Raw genomic sequence first — 22,210 nt, 5'->3', positions numbered from 1 at the left:
GAAGCCGTGTATATCATCAATTCTGTACATCTTGCATCTGTCGTTTGAATTATGGAATTCGCTTTTGAAATTTTAGACTTTGTTCATTGTTTGGGCTCTAATTCCTGAGTAAAATGCAGAAATACTGAGTAGTACCAAGCACTAAGAAGCACAGTAGTACTAACAACTGCTGACATGCACATTTAATTACATACTGACTGACTTTGCATTGTAAATATGTACTTTGGTCTCCTTAACTGTATGATAATGCCTTGACGTCTGGAACTCTAATATAGTCTCTTGATTTTCACTGAGCACCTAACACTTTGGCACAATGTAAATGTTCATTAAACATTTTGCCACTGGTTAATTACTGGTACTTTACACTTCATAGGACCATTTAATATGCCATATATAGATCCCAATGAAAAGTGTCTGTGAAGTAACTTGTACTCTCAAAATGATTTTATTAAAAAATATTTCACTCTATAGGAAATTTATATTACAAAACTCTTCCTCTCTTTTCTTTATTCTCCTCTCCCTTCCCCTTCCCTCTATTTTGCTAACATTGCTTAGCACAGTTGCCATTATATCCACTATTTCCTGGATTTTTTACTTCTCCACATGTTAAAGGTACTCTCTAGAAAGCCATTATTTTATAACTAAAATAGACTCTCCTCTTCCTCAGAAGATGTATGCAACCAGCCCGTACTCTGACCCTGTGGTGTCAATGGACCTGGATCCACAGCCAATCACGGATGAAGAAGAAGGCTTGATCTGGGTTGTAGGTCCGGTCCTTGCAGTGGTCTTTATCATCTGCATTGTCATTGCTATTCTTCTTTATAAAAGGTAGGTTTGCCCAGTATTTCTGTTGCAGTTTTGGTGGCTGCCTTATTTTTAAAGACTTGATCACTGTTCTGCAGTCCTTAGGTGGTTGATTTTAGGAGAAATACTTCAGTGCCATTTCAGTTATTTTTGGAAAGCATTTACAGTAAGATCAAAATGTAACGACTGTATGATTTGGAATCTTATTCAGTGTTTGGTATAGACTTCTGTTGTCCAACATGCATCTGTTCCGGCCTCCAAACTTCTGAGCTGCTTTATGCAGATAAGCACTCTTCATAACAGTTGAGGTATTAGTGCATTCACAGGCAAATAATTCCATGCAAGCTTTCACTTGATTTTTTTAGGTAATTAATTGCTCGATTTCAGCATGTTTTTTCAAGCACTATTATGATTTTACAATTTGTGTACATATCGTAATCTAGTTTGCACAAGTGTTGAGACAGTTCCCGGTAGCTATTTCTCAAAATTTAGCAAAATCAGATAAAAATTAAGGATTAAAGAAGAAGAGAGAAAAGAGAGGGATGGAGAATGAATCCTCTCCCAATTTTCTTCTCACCCTTATTCCACATCTTCACTGGTGAATTTGTGTATGTGTCCAAGAAGGGATGCCAAGGTACCATTTTCCTTTTTAAAAAGCTGTAATCTCAGTCTTACTTTGACTACAGTTAGGATGCAGATAATCTGTTCCTACCCAGGTTTTTCTGATATGCTACTCTTTCTCAATTCTGTTTCTGCATCTAACAGCTAATCTCTAACAAGATTTTTTCCCGAGGTCACTGCCCAGTCGGTTACACAGAGGACATTAGTAATTGTTCCCATAAATTCTTTCTGTCTTAAAAATATAATTATAATATAAATATGAACTTATAAAAATAGCATATAATATACTTTCTTAAACATTTAAAATGACTAAATTCAAAATTACTTCCCTCTATATCAATATTTATTTTTTCCAATCTAAATTGCATTTTGATAAAACTTTATGTTCTCATTTTCCTTGTGATGTGTTTTGAAATGCTACTGTGAAGGCGATCTCATCCCACTACTACAAGATACCTTCTCTCTCCCTGGCCCTGTAACCTTGGCCTTCAAAATCTGAAAAGAGTATCTTCATTTTGATTCTTGCATCTACTTAATCTGATAATCTCATTTTCATTTATTCTTTTTCCTACCAATCTAGCTGCCTTTTGGGGGTTTATATTAACGATTTTCACCCTCACTCCCTTGTTCTTCTGTCCCTGGAATAGCTTTTTTCCCCTATAATGTCTTTTCATGAGTCTTAAAAACACAAACAAACAAACAAACAAAAAACTCCTTTAACACACTTCTCCTTTGAAAAACTTCTTCTTAAAAGGCTCTATTTTATTTCATTCCAGCATGGAGAGAGGGTTGAGACATAAAGGACAAATGAAAGAAGTTCATAACCATAACCCATTAAATTGCCTATCCTATTTTAGAGTTATAAAGAATGAAAGAAATATCCATCATTTTTTTCATGAACACTGCCATCATTCTATTATCCATGCTGTAAAATAGCTGAAAAAGCAAGTGATTGAAAGCCAAAATCTCCTTTCAGTTGATGATTTGAAGTTTCCCATTCCGATCTGTATCTGTAGTCATGTATCTCAGGGAACCCATTGTATTTTATCACCTCTCTCCATGTAGGAGGTAAGGTCAGGAAGCACAAGGTACCACCTGCCCCAAAGTAATCATAGATCCTGTTTGAGTCCAAGCAGGAGCTGATGCCCTTTGCTGTCTGTACACTGCACTTTTGTCTAGAAGGGACTTCAATAATAAAAAGCAATAATATAATTCTAATTGTTTTCTGGGAGATATTTATTTAGGTGGTCACATTTACTGTGGGGCCCAGGTCAAAAAAACAAATGCTTGTTGACAGGTGTATTTCTAGGCCATTTCACCTGACATTTTGTGATTATTTGAAATGAGAAAAATGAATGCCTTGTTTTTTAAGTTATGTTTTATTTGGATATACATAGCTATCATTAAGTCATACCAAGTGACAGATGTATATGGTATTTGTGAATCAGTTATGTAAATGTGAAGAAATATGATTATAGTCCTAATAATTTTTAAAAGATAATTGTTTTCTTTCTTCATCTGCATGTGCTTAAAAAATGAACTCACTTATAAGTTTTCCTACTCCCACAAAAAGGAGTGTGATATTTAAAGGTTTTATGACTCTGGTAAAATAGAGTAGCATTTTAGTGTGGGCCTGTGTAAGCATCGTCTAATGCAATTGTTGGGAAATGCACACATCCTCGAATGCTAAGTATATTTAGCTAACCATCTGAAGGCCCATGAAGCGTTTCTGAAATAGAAATGCTTGCTTCAGCAGTAAAGAACATTCCTGACTTGAAATTCAAGTAGGCCCAACAATGTCCTTCTTGATTATCATGAGGCAGTTCAAAAGGAAATCTTCTGTACCCAATGAATAGTGTCTTTTATAGCTTGGATTCTGAGCAAAGTTAATTATGTAATAAATACTCCATTCCCTCTTTTTAGGTGCCTTTAGTTTATACACAGGTCATTGGTAATGACTTAGAATTGAAAGTATCATTATTAGTATTATTGTCTAAATATTTCACTTCTCATATGCAAATAATGCTTTGAGAAGAAATGAGAATAAAACATTGTTGACTCACATTATAGTGATAATCCACTTCATCATATATCTCTGCTTCTAAGATGCTTGCATTAGACCTAGGTCTGTAGCTACAGACAGTTTTATGATATAAAGAAGTGTGTTTTAACCAGTTGTCTGAGGACGCTTTTAGACTTATTCTTATTAGATATATTCATGTGGAAATGGTACACGTTTTGATCTGATATTCTGTTCATTCAACTTTTGTTTTTAATCTAGTAATCTGAACACCTATAATACATTGATAATCAGTAACTAAAAGTATCAGGGCTTTGTAAGGTCCCTAAAATACTTTTTGAACCATCATAAAATTAAAATATATTTGATATATCTTTAATGGTATAAACTTTCATGTACTGTATTTTTTTTAAATATGATATGGGCCGTGTCTTAAATGCACCTTACAGAGATAAGATAGCAGCAAGGTTTGGGCAACTACTCGGCCGAGGAGCCAGGAAACCTGAGTCCGAGTCCCAGCTCTGTGACTAGCTGCTTGCGTGGGGTAGAAATTCTTGCCGACACTGTGAGCCTAGATTTATGAAGTACGTGGGTGGACTAGATAATTAGGGCTTTTTAATTTTAATGTTGTATAATCTGAAAACATTAAACACCAGGTAATAGTATTGGAATTGCACATCCATCTAGTCCGACAAAAAAAATCCATAAAGCAATTGAAAGTTCTTATTCTGTATACCTGCTATATACGTAAAGCTTTTCAGACTTTATTCCAAAACTGTTCAAGAAGTATTTATATAGAAAATAAACATTTAAAAATAAACTATTAAGCTTACCTTTATGGAAAAGCATTTCAAGATGGATGAGAAGTATTTATTATATACTATGGAAACAAAGATGTGGATCAGGAGGTCCTAGAAGTCTGAGGCACATTTTAGGCAGTTAACATCCTTGAATGGTAATAATCTAGCCTGCATGCACACTGCTTTTCCATACCCGTCCCAAGATGTGTAGGCCATGAGCTAGACGAGACTAAAATACAGGCTTCAGTTTTTCCAGCTTTTTCCAGCTTCAGCACTGGCTCTCTGCAGGCTTTGTGTCTTTAGTCTTCTCTTTTTGTGTCAACCCTCCATATAGTTCCAAGGTCTCATCAAAGAAAGAAATGCAGTCCAGAATATTTTGAGAATCTATGAAGAAATATGTGGACACACTCAACCACACTGGTCCCTGCTTTCTGGCTTCTGAGTAGGCCCTCCCTGAGTTAGAAATGCCTTTCCTGTCACTCCCTGGCCACTCCTTCTGGCTTGGCTAACTCAAACTCATCCTGTGGAAGTCAGCTAGGATGCTGCCTACTATCAAGGCTTTCTGGGTGCCTGCTTCATCTTCAGCGTTCTCCTCTCCTCACCTGTCTAGTAGTTCGGGCTGCCTTCGGATCGCCTTTCCTAGGCTTTTAAAGTACTTTCTGCTTGTCTATTATAGAACCTACTGCATTACCGTCAGTGCCCCTTTTGGCACTCTGCCTCCACTAAACTGCAGGTCAAGGATGCTGTCTTATTCCTTATTGTGCCCTAGTGCCTACTAGAGTGGCTGCCCCCCCAAATTATTAGATAATTAAATGTATACAAGTCAAAGAGTGTTAGAGAAACTCAACTCCTGACATACATGGAAAGTGTATCAAACTTGTTGACTCCATCACTCATTATTATCACCTTTATTTTGGCTGGCAAAAGTTGTCATAAAATCCTTGGCCTATAAATTTATCAGTCATGAAAGCTTTCAATCTTGTATATGTACCCCATATATACCCATGTGTATGGTAAGGCTAACCTTTATCTAGAACTGTGCATTTTTTCATATAAACAAGTATCCTTTGAATACACAAAACTGATAATTCACTAGGTAGTTTTCCATCCTCAGACATAGATTTTCCTACAACTGATTCCCTGATGAAGTCATTGATTTAAAAAGTGAGCAAGTTGGAAACATTTATGTTGGATTTTTGTTTTACCTGGCACACTTAGTAAATCACTTTAAGAATAAGAAGAATTAACCAATGTGTTTGATATCATTTTCATCATTAACTTTGTATGTGTGTGTTTGTACAATTTAAATGTGGATTTTTTATTTTTGAAAAGAGATAGATTGAATTATCTCACAGTGCCAGATAGTCCAACAACTTGGATATCGATTTCATTGGCATTAAGAAAAACTTATACCTTTATTTTGCAATTAGGAACTCACTGAAAACTTTGCAGTTTGCTCAAAGTGAAGATTTTTCGATTAATTGTTTTCAGGAAAAGGTTATACTCTGCAGAAGTAATGTGATTATTTAAACAGTCAACATATTATCACAGGTGAAAGGATCTATGAGCATGAACTTGTTGCGTTCGCAGACAGCAGCACAGACTAGGAAAATACCTGTGCTGTCAGTGGCTGGTAATAAAATGTTTTCCTGGATTAGCCTAACTGTATAAATGGGCCATGCTCTTTAGATTTATAATGATGGGTATTACATTTTCCTAAACTAAAGATGTACTTAATCCTTCACTGGAAAAAAGATGTAGCAAGAGGTGTTTGAAGAAATGATTTCTGCCACCTTACTACCTTTTCGTGTATTATTTGATTGTGCAAATTTCTGTATAGTTCAATACCATTTGCAGATATTTTATATCATGAAAGGAATGACATACCTCTTAATTGAAGGCTTTTTTAGTTTAAATGAATGAATTTCTTTTATGGAATGATGCTGTATTCCCATTCAGTCCGTTAGTAGTTTTCACATAGCACGTATTTAAAAAATCAAATTATCTCTCTACTATCAAATACTTCCTGGGATATTATTAATTGTGGCAATATTTTGTAGGTGATGGATAAAAATGTATGTGGCATTCACACACACACGTGTGCACACACACACACACACACACAATGTATTCAGTGATGTAACTTCATGTCCTCTGTTTATTTCATAATCAGAGGTCTACAATTACTTTGATTCACTGTCGCTTGCGAATGTATGTCAGTTATGTGTCCTTGCTTGTGAACACTGTTTCTTAAATCTTGGTTGTCATGGTTATCCTTGTTACCATTGACCAACTAACATTTAGCCTTTCTTTTTCCTTTTTTGCTGCATTAAAATGGAGCAGTAAACCTGACAGGTGAGGAATAGAGAACAAACCCATTTAATGATCAGTAAGAGAAACCTAAGAAACTGTTAGACATTGGAGTTGCTGAAGAGGGGAGGGCGGGGCTACATACAAAAGATGGGCAAAGCCTACATATGTACAGTAACTTCATTTAAATGATTCTGGGGAAAGTAGTAAATGTTTTGTTTACATAAGAAACGGATTAAAGGTGAAATTTAAAAGACAGTACACAAACCAACATCTGCGTTTTGTTTGTGGTCAAGATTAAAATGGGCATTTGTGTGTGTCATGTGTCTACAGAGCAGAAATGTGAGGTGTCTCATAAGCTGTTTTGTTTTGTCTTGTTGTTACCGAAGATTAGTTTTCAAGTTTGATTACAAATCCCCTAATGATATTAGCATTTTCATACCCTGCAAATATTGATGATAGTGCCTGAGAACTCTTCCCTAATTCAAAATTATTATCCATGTCTTCCAGTCTTGAATAATAACAGCAATAATCATAGCTAACATACACTATGTGATTATTGAATGATTAATCCATACTAATCTTCTAGCTTTCATACTCATATCTATATCTTCATATACACTTATGTATAAATATGCATGTAACACATATATAAATTCCTGATTAAACTACAAAAAAAAAAATCTCGGCGATTACCTACCTTTCTCCCAATGTCATATTCCAGTGGTTTCCAATGAGTGGTCTCTGGACCAGCAGCCATAGCATCAGCATCACCAGGGAACTTGATAGAAATAAAGATTCTTGGGCACCACCTCAGACCTACTGAATCAGAGACTCTAGGCATTGGTCCAGCAGGCTGTACTTTAACAAGTCTTCCCAGGCAATCCTGATGCATAGTAAATTTGAGAACCATCGCTGCATTGTTTACACTAAAATCACTTTACATTAGTCAGCAAGCCTCATGTTGAATGATAAAAATCTTTAAACCTCTGTAAGGGCGTCTTTTTTGTGTGGACATCTCTAGTGTCCATTTAGTCAGCAAAAACACCTGCAAAATAGTTTTTTTTCATCCAAAAGACAAAAACCTTTAAAACTCACTTAAAATACTCAGATATCCACCTTTCATTATAACACTTTTTGTAATTTAATCAGTGCTTACTTTTTCTATTAAAATGAGAGAGTTGAGCCAAGACGTAGACATCATCATCTAATCTCCCTCTATTTTATACACAAAGAAACAGAAAAGAAAATTTGTAGTTGGCACATACCAGTAGTGGCGGAGTTGGGATTACATTCTTAATGTTATCAGAAACATGAAGTATTTGGATTGATTTACTTGAATATTCATAGTATAGATATTTAATAAGTGTATCTTTCTTCTGAAAGCGTGTGCTCACGTTTTTGTGTATCTTTGTTTGAAGACCATAAGTATGATCTTTCACTCAACTTCCCTTTGATTTTTCTTCCCCTGCGAAATGAGAGCCTGGTGAAAGCTAAATGCCCCTGGACCAGAGTAGTGTTTGTGTTGTGTATTACCCGCATCCCAAAAACCACCTGCTTTGATAGTATTAGCAGTTTCTGACAGATCCAAACTGTCAAGTGATCTTCCATTTCCTTTTCACCTACATAACTCCTGCACATAATAGATACCTCTCACTGCAAGAAATAAATTTGCACTAACATTTTGTCATCTTAATAGAAAAAAATATATAGTGTAGCAAGGCAAAACTTAGAATCTGTTTCTAGTCATTATTCTTTCCATTTTTCAAAATGAAAATGAGAATGATGAGACCTCTGAAATTTATCAGGAAAAATGTTATTACTTACATTCATGCCGAGCCTAATTTAGACCATTATATGTCTTTTAACATTTTATGACGACTTTTTAAAACTCTTTAGTATTATTACCAATGATGGCCAAACTCTCATCTTCCACATCTTTCCTAAAAATTGTGTCTGTGTTAGGAAACAAACATTCTAGAACATCACATAATAAGTGTTTAAAAATAATGTGATAAGAATGTGGACAGCCAGAATTATCTATGTTGTGATCATCAAAACAAAACTAAGCAAAATACATTTAAGCAGCTGCTTTTCTATTTGGCTAGGATTTCAAGAGTGTGAGAGCTTGGAAAGAATTTCATTTAAATATACAGCGAAAGAGAAGTTAGTTATTAAATGTCAGTACACCTCTCTGTTCATTACAATTGTAAATTGTAATTTTGTCCCATGTCTTGAGTTTTCTGAGACTCACATCTTTACAAAAAGATGTAATTTCTAACTTTCCTGGTACCAGAGAAATTGGCTGAATTCCTTTAGAGACTTTTTTTTCTGTCCTTCCAGCTCAGTTGTCACTCACCCCAGCCAAGGGGATAAAGAAGATAAGGAGGTTACTCTACAATACCTGTAAAAGTAAAGCAGTTTTCTTGCCTAGATAGATATTCCTAATTCTGGGTTCCATAGTCTTGCAAGAATGGCAAAGCCACATTGAGAAGGGAGAAAGATCGAAATTTTAGTCATTGAGCCTGGCACATTAGTAGAGAAATGCATGTGTTCCAACTTATGCAAAACGTCAAAACATGAGACAGTCTATCGGTATTATTTGAAGTGAGAAGACCAACCATATGTATCACGTGGCATTAACCAACTAGCTGTACCCAGTGACATTTCATTAACCTATTTCTATTTTGCATCTTCAGTGATAAGAGGAATCTCTTAGTGTGGTGAGGCAAAGACCCATAGCATAGACACAGTGACAGTGCCTCCTCTGAAACTGGTCATCATGTCGTCCTTTCACATGGTCTTCTGAGCCTGTCTTTTTCTTCCTCCTCATATCTTTTTCACCAGCCCTTCATCTCTCCTTCTTCTTTCCTCCTTCTTTTCTACGCCATAGAACTGGAGCTGCCAGTACCTTGGCAGGCCTCAGAATACTGCTCACCTCTGATTGGTGGAATGGCTTTGCAGTACATTTTGTCCCAAGGCTGTATCTGACACCTTTAGGTAGAAAGAGAAATCCTCAGACAGGTTAATCCAAAGTACTGAGAAAGCAACATGTCTAATAGGACTTACCCACGAAACTGTATTCCATCAAGGATGTCTCGCTGAAGGCTTGTACTTGAGCAAATCATGTGCATTTCTCATTGGTACCAACTTCTCTTCATCCCCTGGTTAGTTTTATTTTATACAGATGAGCGGAAATGGGACTAAAGACTATTTAGCAGGAGCCCTGTGGCTAACCATAGAACAACCTGGGTGGCATTGAATGACAGCCTGTTGCCACAGCAAAGCTAATGAGCTGTACCACAGTCACATCGAACAGAGAAAAGCAAAGTTCCTAAACACTGTGCAGCACCTTTCCCCCCCAAATAAAAATGCCTTTGCTTTGCGCAGGGGTTAGATACTAGGATTGTGACTCTAGCATAGAGATTGTAGGCATCAGTATTTGGAAAAAAATGAAAAGCACTGTTTTAAAATGGCTTCCGTTGATTAAATGGGTTTTTAATCTAATTCAAGCTGGAAGAAGATAGTTATGACTCTGTGATTAATTTTTTAATGGATAAAGAAATCTTATATACAGATCGATCTGACATTTCTTGCATAGAAATTTGTTAAAATTACATAAGGAGAACTTAAATGGGGATATCTAATAATGCTAGTAGATAGCTTTTAAAACAAAGATGATGAAATGTATTGTGTGAAGAATCACATTTATAACAAGGCACTGTCAATGGTACCTTGAATGGTTATCAGGAAAGTTGATCTACCCACCAGGTGAAATTACTTTTTCTCTGATCTTTCTGTGAACCTTTCATTAACAAAATATTACTCACAGTTAGCTGAATATTGTTAACAACTAATACTGTTTTTTTCCTTCACATTTGAAAGAAAAAGAGGAAGTTTGTTTTACCTGATACCGATTCTCCTAGGTATTAGGATAACTTGGCATCTTAAAAATGCACTTGTGTTTACATGCCTTAATGGGAAAATCTAAGGCATCTCCACTGTGTAGTCACCACTTATATATACTTAGAAAGAGCTAAGGGGGACAGATTTAACTGTTCAGCTTAAAGCCAACAACAGTGTTAGTATTGGTGACTTCGGGGTATCCTATCCTGTTCCTCACAAATAGAACTAGAAGATAGCAGAGAACTGCTCGGTAAGGGTCCAAGCATATCTCACCAAGATCCCCTTGAAGCCTAAAGGCAGAGTTGCTGAATTATTTAATCCTAGAGTTGGAGGAAGACTTCAAGATCATCCACCTAAACAAAAATGTTAGACCTGAGACAACACTGTAGGCCAAGGGAGGAAAAGCACCCCGAACTTGGTCACAAGCCAGCTGGGTTAAAAAGCTGTAAAACGGAAAACTTGGGAGGTGGCGGGGAGCGCAGGTGCAACTCTCTGCTTTTTGATCTGTTTCAACTGATTTTTTTTTCCTCTTAAATTTGTATTTTCTCCCTATAGGAAGAGGGCAGAGTCTGACTCTAGAAAGAGCAGCATACCGAACAGTAAGGAGATCCCTTCACACCACCCAACAGACCCTGTAGAACTGAGACGCCTTAACTTTCAAACACCGGGTAAGAAGCACCACACATCTTATGCACACACACAGTTTTTACCAAAAGTTTTACAGCTCAATTGATATTAAGAGTTAAATACATCACTTTATTTTGAACCTTTTTGTTCATCCTGCTCCTTTAATTTTATATTGTGGAGACTCGCCCAAGCAAGTCTGAAGGGAAATTAGGATCTTTATGCAAAGCTGAAGTGGGGTGGGGAAGAAAAGGAAATGCAGTTCTCCTTCAAAGTTGGGAAGAACTATAGTCTTTATGATAATATCTACCATGTTTATGGGTTTGATTATTGTTTTTATTATTTCCAATAACACCAATCTGGAAAGAATTCCTTTTCTCATCAAGTGAATGAATGAGTAAATGGATGGATGACTGTACACATCTTTCATCCCACTGGAAAGCCATAGATTTCTTCTACATTTTTGCTTGTGTTTATGGTACTCTGAAAGAGGAAGGAAGAAAGGGAGGGAAGGAGGGAGAAAATGAGGCAAATATTTTTAAATATTACCTATACTAAATTTCACTGACCACTTCAGGCTTCTCACTGGAGAGAAACATAAAGTGACTGAGGATAACAACAAATAGACTTGTTTCTCAAAAAAAAAAAGAACATTAAGTGCTTCAACAGAGGAATACTACTATTCCTGCTGAGGGGCCTTGTGTGCAATATTATTTATTCAGGCCTAGATCTATTTTGCTTTCTTTCAACTAAAGCATGTTTATACCAAATGAATGGCAAATTGTGAATGCCAGAGGGAGCTGAAAATTTACAACTGAGCGACCCTGTCTTAATACGTTATGATCGTGAACAAAGTGAGGAGCTAATCTAAGAAGTCTTTGGAATTAAAATGTGGTTGTAATGTTGCCCCACAAATTGCAGACAAGTTTCTTTATGTCATATGGATGTCCTGATTCACAATATGATACACTGCAGATATATTACACTACACATTTCACAGTGAATTATTTTGAAGATGGTTTATTGTGTTCAACATAGTAGATGTATCATAGTAACTAGTAACTCTTCCATTGAAAGAAATGTTTAGCATTTTCAATGTGGCTATACAATCATCATAATTTTGATATTTAAAAAAAACATTCCAAATCATATGACGTTAGACTTTAAAAAAATTATTTCATCACGCACCGGCAACTGGTACCTGATGATTGAACAAGCTTGGGTCGTCTTCCAAGACGGCTATAGTCCCCTAGATGCGTCACATTGAGTCGCTTCCTCAGTGCTTTAAGGCAAGTTGATATGATTTAAGTTACTGTAGTAAATTTTATTGGTTCCGTGTGTTTTGAAATAGAAGGTTACTGACACTTGAGGCTACAGGCAACTTCTCTTTTTTTGGTTGTTTGATTGATTGATTTTTTGAGACAGGGCCTTACTTGCTTGCCCAGGCAGGAGTGCTGTAGCACAGTCATGGCTCACTGCAGCCTCAGCCTCCTGGGATCAGGTGATCCTCCCACCTCAGCCTACCAGGTAGCTAGGACTACTGGGGTATGCCACCACACCCAGCCAACTTTTTGTGGAGATGGAGCTTGGCCATGTTGCCCAAGCTGGTCTCCAACTCCTGGGCTCTAGCAATTCACCTGCCTCGGCCTCCCAAAGTGCTGGAATTTCAGGCATTAGCCACCACTCCTGGCCTATGGGCAACTTCTTCATAACGGACCCAGGAATTTATATTCCTTTCAATTCGGCATACTCAATGTATAGAGGACCCAAAAGCTGAAGAAACGATCTGCTACATGATTCCTTGCATGTCTTACCTCTTCACCCTTTAAAAGAGCAACACATGGTAGAAATAGAAAAAATGATCAGGCCGGCACGATGACTCACGTCTGTAATCCCAGCACTTTGGGAGCCTGAGGCAGTGAATCATGAGGTCAGGAGATTGAGACCATCCTGCCAACATGGTGAAACCCCATCTCTACTAAAATACCAAAAAAAATTAGCTGGGCGTGTTGGTGCATGCCTATAGTCCCAGCCACTCAGGAGTCTGAGGTGGGGAATCACTTGAAACCAGAGGCGGAGGTTGCAGTGAGCCAAGATCGGACCACTGCACTCCAGCCTGGTGACAGAGTGGGACTCTGTCTCAAAAAAAAGAAAGAAAGAAAGAAAAAAGGATCAGATTTCTCTGTACCTTGCTGCTACCTCTGCACTGCCCCTCCTTCCTCTCTTTTTGACATAAAATGCCATTTGAGCTGGAACCAACCTTGGTTTTCCACCAGAGGCAAAAACACAGTGTAAGGTTGAGCAGAAAGGCAAAGGTACCCCCAAAGGAAGAGAGCTGTCTGTGCAGAGAGAATGCTTAGCAGGTGCTGGTGACTGCAGGTAAGAGAACAGGAATGTCCTCAACCAGGAGGCCTCTGTCTGCAAGTACTTCTCACTTTCAGGTGTAATTTCGCAAATATGGCCAAACTCAAGAATTCTATTAGCAATTTAATTTTCCCAGTGTAATTGGGGATATTATATCCATTTATAGAGAGAATCTGTTAAATTTTATATAAGATAGAAATAAGAATGAATGTTACAATTGTAACATGTCTTTTATTGCCAATGACTTTACAAAATTAAAATGGAGACCTGAGTATAAAGGAAAGTGTCGCTTAACTAAAGTTAGACTTATCACCTCAAATGGGAAAGGGAATAAAGTGGACAAAATGAGATAAGAGAGGAGATGTAGTAGAGGAGGAGACTAGAAAAGGAGAAATTGTCCTAAAATTCTAGCACATCTGTTCACTCAGGAAGCAATACGCCCTTTGGCTCAGGTAAGCAATCCACTTAAGCTGGATTTGTTGAAATTATTTATTTGCCACCCAAGCTCTATGTTGTGGCCTGCTGTCTGGAAAAATTTTTACCATTTTACAAAGGAAATAGACTCAGCTGTTAATGTGAAATTCATAGAGATGTGACCCTTTGCTTCAGCCTGTATGAATTTTAGCCGGCGGCTGTGAATTACCTTAATTACTTGGCAATAGGATGAGAGCAAAATGTGGGGTTGTTAACCGAATAATCCTTTTGTGCTCTTTCTTCTCTTCTTTTTCATGAAGAATCAAGGGTTTTCTTGGATAATGAAATAAAGTAATCCTTTATTAGATGTTCCATAACAGGTGCTATGATGCTACTTCATTTTTAGATTTTTTAATTATTTACATTTCACTGTCTGAATGTGGCTTTTTATATATGATATCTACTATAAATGTATAATTGCTTATCCCCAAATATTGTAACACTTAAGAATATTAATAATATACATAAGTAGAGAATTAATAGTCCCCATCTTATGTTCAGAAAATGTCTTTGAATGAAATGAGATGCCTGTGATTTATATAACCAGTACCCAGTACAGAATTTGTTCCCAAAGACAAATTGATTTCCACTTCTGATGGGTCTGTTACGAATGACAAAATGGCAAACAAACATTACCCTTTGAAATTCAGTAGGCCTTTCAGAAGGTAAAGAAAGCACATTGCTTAGTTCAGTGGTTCTATAAATTCTTTCTCAAAAAAATCATCTTGTGAATGAAAGATTCATTTACATTCTAAGTTATTTATTCTTTTGGAGAATATAGATTTAAGGAGTCAGATCTTTTTTCTTTAATTTTGCCTGACATTCCTAATTTCGTATAAATTTAGCATTCCAACAATATAAGTACGTCAAAGAACTGTACCATTAAGTGCAAATGCAATACCACAAACATAGTTCCATCCACTGTTGCTCAGCTAAGGCAGAAAGAGAGGACAGAGAAACCTGCTTTTTTTTCTTTCTTTTTTTTTTTTTTTTTTTTTTCCAGTATAACCATCTTTGTGAGGTAGGAGAGTGTGGGAAGGAACATTACTTCAGCACATTTTCAAACTTTTGTTTTTTGAGATGGCGTTTCACTCTTGTTGTCTATGCTGGAGTGCAATGGTGCGATCTTGGCTTACTGCAACCTCTGCTTCCCAGGTTCCAGGGATTCTCCTGCCTCAGCCTCCTGAGTAGCTAGGATTACAGGCATGCGTCACCACACCCAGCTAATTTTGTATCTTTAGTAGAGATGAGGTTTCTCCATGTTGGTCAGGCTGGTCTTGAACTCCCGAACTCAGGTGATCCGCCTGCCTCGGTCTCCCAAAGTGCCGGGATTACAGGTGTGAACCACTGCACCCAGCCTCATTTTCAAACTTTTGGACAAGAATCAAGTCGCCCTGTGACACCGCTGATAGCCTTCCAAAGAAGCAGCTTGGGCTTGAGTTTGTACACTCACCTTGAGGAGTTGCTGTATCTTCTCATTCTGAGGTCACTGATGGTGCTGGCATCCAGAGATAGTTCAGGGCTGAAGCCCACTAATATGTTACTGACAAGAAAGATCTTTGTCTTTTTAGCATTAAGATAAGTGAGAAAAGAATCGCTAACCCAGCCCCTTCTTTAAAACCATTTTATTTTTGTCTCGTTGAGCTCAGTATAATTGTGACTTAACCGTTACATTGCTGCATCAGAGACAATATGGAATTGTTGAATAAATGTTGTGTTTTTCCCTAAATGGTAGTTTTTCTAGGAATAGGGCTAGATTCAGGATGAACAGTCTGAACAGTCTGATGGGATCCCAGGATGCTGCAGAGTGTTAGGACTAATCTATTACTTAAGTGATAGGTTCAAATGGCAGGTCTGGACAAATATATAGGAACAGTTATCATTTTTGGTGCTTGTACACTTTCATTATTAAAATATCCTTTAAAATGAAAAAGAAGAAAATCAAGTTAATCAGTGAATCACTGTATGTTAGCATCTGAGCAGGTCGAGGAAGCTCACTCTTTCACAGTTGAAAGCAGGGACCTCAAATTGTAGGTGTCTTGCATGATTGTAAATGTCTATCTTATTGAGGTTCAATATTTGGGACAACTTGAACTACCTAATCTTTTCAGAGAATAATGGTTTAAAACAGTGAATCGCTGATTATTAGTGTACAAGATCAGCCAGAATTAGTGTGGAACAGGCAATTTAAGTAACATCGGTTGTATCACCAATAACTTTACAAAATTAAAATAGGGACTTAAGTATGTAGGAAGGTATCATTTAGCTAAGGTTTGACTTATTAGTTCTAACAGGTAATAACATAAGGTGGACAGGTGGTATAGTAGAGGGATTTACTAGAATTATTAACTGCTGATCAAGTTTTACAAGTCTTTAAGGTGTATGGAAGAAGGGAAGAAAATATTCACTTATAAAAGATGCATTTACTTTGAGAGGCCAGGGCAGGTGGATCACCTGAGGTCAGGAGTTTCAGACCAGCCTGACCAATATGGTGAAACCCAGTCTCTACTAAAATACTAAAAGTTAGTTGGTCGTTATGGTGAGTGTGTATGGTCCCAGCTGCTGCAGAGACTGAGCCAGGAGAATTGCTTTAACCTGGGAGGCAGAGGCTGCAGTGAGCTGAGATCACGCCACTGCACTCCAGGCTAGGTCATAGAGTGAGACTATGTCTCAAAAAAATAAATAAATAAATAAAGGAAACCTCTATTAAGCGCCATACATCTTCGTAGACAGCAGTAACTGAGTATGACTTGGGATAGGTTGACAGACGTGTTGCTTATTAAACAAAAAGGAACTGTGTTAGCCTCATTTGGAAGGAAAGTTTTCTTTCTTTTCTCCTTTAAACAATTTCTTAGTTATTTTAGTCTCTCCCTCCTAGTACATCTTCTTTTTAATTTCAAAAGCGACACATTTATTGGGAAAATTTTGGAAAATAGTAAACAAGCTTGTTAACAATTATTGCATATAGATTGTGACCATTTTGGTGTTCACTATATTATTATTTTTTTTGTATGTTTGAAAATTTTTATTATCATATGGTGGGAAAGGGGCCAAGAAAAGCACTTTTAGAGAAGAAAAATTACTCTTTATTCCACCACTTCATTTTTTTTGATGTACTTAAAGTAAAAATTAAAAGATTTTTTACTCCAATTTAGTCTCCAGAAATATCTGCCAGGTACAATTTCATGTATATCTTTCTAGACATAATTTGTATGTGTAGTTCTTTAAATGATATACACTAGGTAGGTGTGTGTGTATGTATATGTCATATATGTATACACACACACAGTTTGCTGTTGTTAACATTTAACTATATAAAAACAGACCTTTTTGCAAGTGAGTGTATTATGTCTTATGTTCTTTTTAACAGCTAATGGCAATGATGGTAGTCTGTTCTGTATTTATCAAAATGTATTAACTCATTCCCTATTAATGGAGGCTAAGTTATATCTCATGTTTTGCTATTACAAATACTACTGTAATGATCATTAATGAGCCCATATGTTTTGACACCATCATTGCTATTTCTGCATGTTAGACACCTGGAAATATGATAGCAGTGTCCTAGGGTAGACACATTTGCCATTTTGATAGAGAGACCCAATTACAGACTTTTTGAAATGCTGTAAAAATCCTTTACTGACAGTTTGACCCCTCTGGCCCATGGCCTGTAGAATTGGACGAAATGATGAAGATAAATGCAATATTATAAAAAAAAAAGATGATATGTAAGAAAACCAGACTACTAATATGTGTTCATTTTTCTTCTTTTTCCCCGCAAAGAAAATTTAGAGGTTGAGGATCTTAGAGAAATCCACTTAATTTTCAGTACAAAGAAAGTTGTAAGAGAAGATGCTACTGATGGCATTGGTGGTGCGCCAATCATTACCTTTTCTTGTGCCTGGATATTCAATATTAAATTATCTGCTGTCCCTGTTCATATCTCCTTTCTGGCCCCAAAATACCTGCAAACAAAACCAAAACTATAGTATTCCTGCTTGCACCTTTTAGGAAAAGAGATTTAAAACTTGATGATCAGATGTTACAACATAAAGACCTCGTTTTCATTCCTTGGATGACCTTCCCATGTTTTGCCCTAAAGCATACATGGATGGTAGGTGATTGATGGGCTGTGAAAAATAAAAACAAACTCATAAAAAGTTAACGGATCAGAAATAATGATATCAGCAGCAGAAATGTCTGCACAGCAACCGAATGGGCTTCAAAAAGCTCTCGAGCTATCTCTTCTGATCTATTAATACTATTAATTAGATCCGTGCTAACAAGATACATTGTTACATATACTTTCTTCATGTATTCATATTTCATTTTATACAGTAAGGAATTTAGGCATATGACCTAGATTAAGAATACCAGATGTGTTCTTTGTGTTTTATATTCTGAAAATGATGATTCATTAAATCTAAGTGCCAAATTTCTGACATAAAGGAACATAGTTTGTTCAAATTCTGTATTTTGAGAGAGTCTACATTAGAACTGAATTTTACAAAAAAATTTTTTTAAACGTTTTGAGACAGGATCTTGCTCTGTTGTCCAGGCTTGAGTGCAGTGGCACAGTCACAGCTCACTGTAGCCTCAACCTTCCAGATTCAAGCAGTCCTCCAACCTCAACCTCCCAAGTAGTTGGGACCACAGGCGTTTGCCATCATGCCTGGCTCATTTAAAACAATTTTGTTTTTTGCAGAAACGGGGTCTTCCTTTGTTGCCCAGGCTGGACTGAAACTCCTGTAAACAAGTACAAATTGTGAATTTTAATTATGCCATTCAATGCTTACCTATAAAACACTTTTGGAGACTCTTTCATTTAATGATTCCCCAGTCATAAATTAAATCCAATTGTCATTATTATTGTATCAGGAAGCTTACAAATCTATGTTCTCTTTATCTTTAATTTATTATTAGTTTGTGATACAAATAATAAACATAGCAGAGTATTTGTATTTCATTCAGGGAATTCTAAATAGTGCATAAATTATGTTAAAATATGGCAAATATTTAATGAACGAATTTTCTCTTTCTGACTGTTAATTCGGTAGAATTCTACTGTTAGGACTGTGATAATTGATTTGATGAAAAAATTAGCTTATCTTTGGTCCATTAGCACAAACTGTTCTCCAGCCTTTATCACAATTTGTCAGTAAGGAAAATCATGAAGAGACTGTTACTGAGTCATTACAGACACACGTATACAGTGACAGAAAAAAGTTGTCTAAAAGATGTACCACCATTATTAATGACTTAAAAAATTCTACTTAGTAGAATAGTTCTATAGTGCCTACTGCATTCAGTGCAAGGCTTAAAATATGAAAACAGAGCAAATGTTTGATAAAAATTTTTCTATGGATAATAAAGTCATTTGAAGCATTCAGTAGCCTTACTGACTTAATAAAACAGAGCAGGACATTTGAAAAGCAAAAATACCATAAATTAGTTTCTAAAAAAACATTCTACCAAATAGTATTTCAGTTTTTAACATTTTAAATTAATACCTTTAGTTTGTGTTTTCATGGAAAGATATTTTGGCAAGAAGTAACTGGAAAATACAGATACATTTTGGCATCACCTTTTCCTGTTCTCCACCATTGAAACAGATATCCTAGGTGAAGTCACTATATTGACACTTTTTCTCAAACCAAGGATGGTTTATGATCTCTGTCTTGCTGCATACAGAGCCTAAACAGTCTTAAAGGTGTAGCTTTATGTACATGTCACCACTTATCCAGGGATGTTAAATGATTTGAGAGACAGCATGGCATAATGAGAAATGTGCTAAATTGAGAGTGGGCAAGGTATGGGATCAAATTCCTCCTGTAGCTACAGTTTTGTTGATAATGATGACCTTGATTGAATTATTTAACTCCTCTGGGCTTCATTTTTCTGATTGGTAGAATTATTGGAAAATCAGATTAGGTAGACGGGGAGGTAGACGAACGCATAGGTTGAACTGTACGAGAAGCACACTTTTACATCCTCAGCACAAAGCTCAGTATCTAGTCCATTGCCTTGTGGATACAAGCATGCAATCTGTCATTCACAACAGTCCTTGATTCTAATTCATGTGCGCACGCGCGTGCGCACACACACACACACACACACACACACACACAAATGGACGAAAGAGGATTTTGGTCTTTTAAAACAGAGGCCATAATTTATTTAATCAAATGTAGTTTGCAAAAGTGCTTATCTTTTGACACTGACTAAATTTTAACAAAATTTTGAGTCAACATTGAAACTGAGGAAATATCCCATGATAATCTGGATTTAATTGCTATTGAAAACCTAAAAAGTCTGATCTGATTGGCCCTGCATTCCCAATTGTCATAGCAAGTCCTGGAGCTCAATAGTTTTACCCTTTTCAGAAGTCCCCCACGTGCACACCAGCCCTAAAGATGACTGACATTGAGACTGAGCGTTAGTTGCCATTTATGTCATGCTTATAGCTATTTTTCACATAGTAAAGAATTACTGTTCTTTCTGGAGTCTCTGTTCAAAGTAGAGAAACAAAAGCCAGCTCTGGAAACCTGCTCATCATGAGGAAATGGGAATGAGCGTATTTTGTGTGCGTGTGAAAATGTTGACTATGTAATACTTAGCCATCTTCAGTCATTTATCTTAACAACCTGGCCCCTACCATCCGTGGAGACTTTGCCCCTGCTTTATTTAGAAGGTCACAAATGGTATTCTAGAAATAGTACAGTAGAAAGATGCCTAAGCTGCATGTTCAGATGTTATTTACTGTCTGGGCTTATGTTTACAAGTCATCTAACTTTTCTGGATTTGAGTCCTCTTGTATAAAATGAAAGTGCTAGACTAAGTCATCTCTAAGGTGCCTTTTAGGTTACAATGCCAGGATTTTAAAGTTTACTTCTTATAAGGAAGTTACCATGACATTAGTGTCACAAATATATACCCTATTCAAGGGAGCCATCCTGTTTTTTCCTCCAACCTAAGGCGGATTTCAGTGACTGCCTCTGTCACTTTTCATGTTGACTCTATATTGTGGAGATCATAGCTTCAAAATGAAAACTCTGCTCAGATTTGAGGTGTGCCTTTAAAATGCATTTGTGTTGTACATTTGTAGCTTTGAACTGATGAGGTCATGACACTGGCAAGTCCTCACTGTTAGCTGTGCTTCAAGTTCTGTGCTGCTAATAATAGTTAAAGTACTAAAGCTTGCTAGCAGGGTGTTAGAGGGGATTCAAGAATATCACCAAGAGATAAGCTCATCTCATTCTCATACATCCTGATATGATTTCTAAATAGAAAAAAAAGTCATAAATGGAGTTACAGACCGCCCCCCCCCCCACCATCATGAAGTCCCATAGGACTAACAGCCAGTGCTGGGGAACTTTAAAAATATCAGTATATAGCTCTGACATTCAGAGGTCTGAATTAATTGGTCTGGTGTACAGCCTGCAAAAAAAAAAAAAAAAAGAAAAAGAACTTTAAAGCTTATCAAATAATTCAAACGTGAAAACTCTGGTGTTGTAAAGACTTTGGTTTATAGACTGTGAGCAATGGTCAGGTTGCCAGACAAAACATTAAAAAGATACCACAGTGAGGTCAACTTCATAGTTTTCTTAGTGTCTGCGTTTTCATTCAAAATACAACATACTTGTTTATGTCATATAACGTTTTTTTTTCACTATTGGGCAGTGGAGATGTTTCCGCAGAATTGTGTAACAATATTTTGAAGTAGATCCTTGGTAATTGTTTTCTGATACGAGCTAAACAGTTTCAACTTAGAAGATTTTTCTTGTTGAGGATTATTTTTATACGGCCAGTCAGTCTTTTCCGATATATGATGTAACATCATAACAGACTGTGTATACATTTTGGCTAATGAAAGAAAATAGCAACAAACTTAAATAGTTCAAAAAGTAGACAATTCAACTGTGTACTAGTTTTCCATTTGTAAAAAGTAAGTACTCTCCCCTCCCTCAAAGAAAAGGTACAGTAACTTTCAGAAGCCTTGCATATGAACCATGTTCAATTGATCCTCTCCGTTCAGAAGTTCTGTCTATATGTGGGAAGGATGAAAGGTAAAAAGAAGAGAATGGCTCTTGAATTTATCTAGTTCTATACACTTATTTTAAGAGTTAAAGAAATCAAGGTGCTTGACAAATGGTGATTTGTTCCTATTAGTAGATGTCAAAACCAGAAATAGAAACCATGTCCAGTATTCCAGGCCAGGATTCCTTCTCCTGTACCATTGGATTCACACAAATTCTCCTCCCTTTTCTGTGAAACATCCATCTGCCAT

The 22,210-nt window shown here is 36.6% G+C and overlaps 1 protein-coding gene across 47 annotated transcripts in view; it reads left to right on the top strand.

Annotated features, from left to right (window-relative positions):
* Positions 1–22,210, top strand: part of PTPRD (protein tyrosine phosphatase receptor type D) — a 2,344,803-nt gene that overhangs the window by 2,204,690 nt on the left and 117,903 nt on the right. For 25 of the 47 annotated variants that reach the window (XM_037744086.1, XM_037744090.1, XM_037744088.1 and 22 more), the window contains 3 exons: positions 668–828; positions 6,586–6,600; positions 11,017–11,129. In XM_037744086.1, the coding sequence (XP_037600014.1) occupies positions 668–828; positions 6,586–6,600; positions 11,017–11,129 (289 nt within the window). The remainder of the gene's footprint in view (positions 1–667; positions 829–6,585; positions 6,601–11,016; positions 11,130–22,210) is intronic. The other 22 variants (XM_037744089.1, XM_037744096.1, XM_037744095.1 and 19 more) reach the window with 5 other exon arrangements.

This window comes from Cebus imitator, unplaced genomic scaffold (assembly GCF_001604975.1).
Source record: "Cebus imitator isolate Cc_AM_T3 unplaced genomic scaffold, Cebus_imitator-1.0 Scaffold164, whole genome shotgun sequence".
Classification (NCBI taxonomy): Eukaryota; Metazoa; Chordata; class Mammalia; order Primates; family Cebidae; genus Cebus; species Cebus imitator.
The sequence above is the reverse complement of the archived record's forward strand: the minus strand, read 5'-3'. Positions and strand labels throughout refer to the sequence as shown.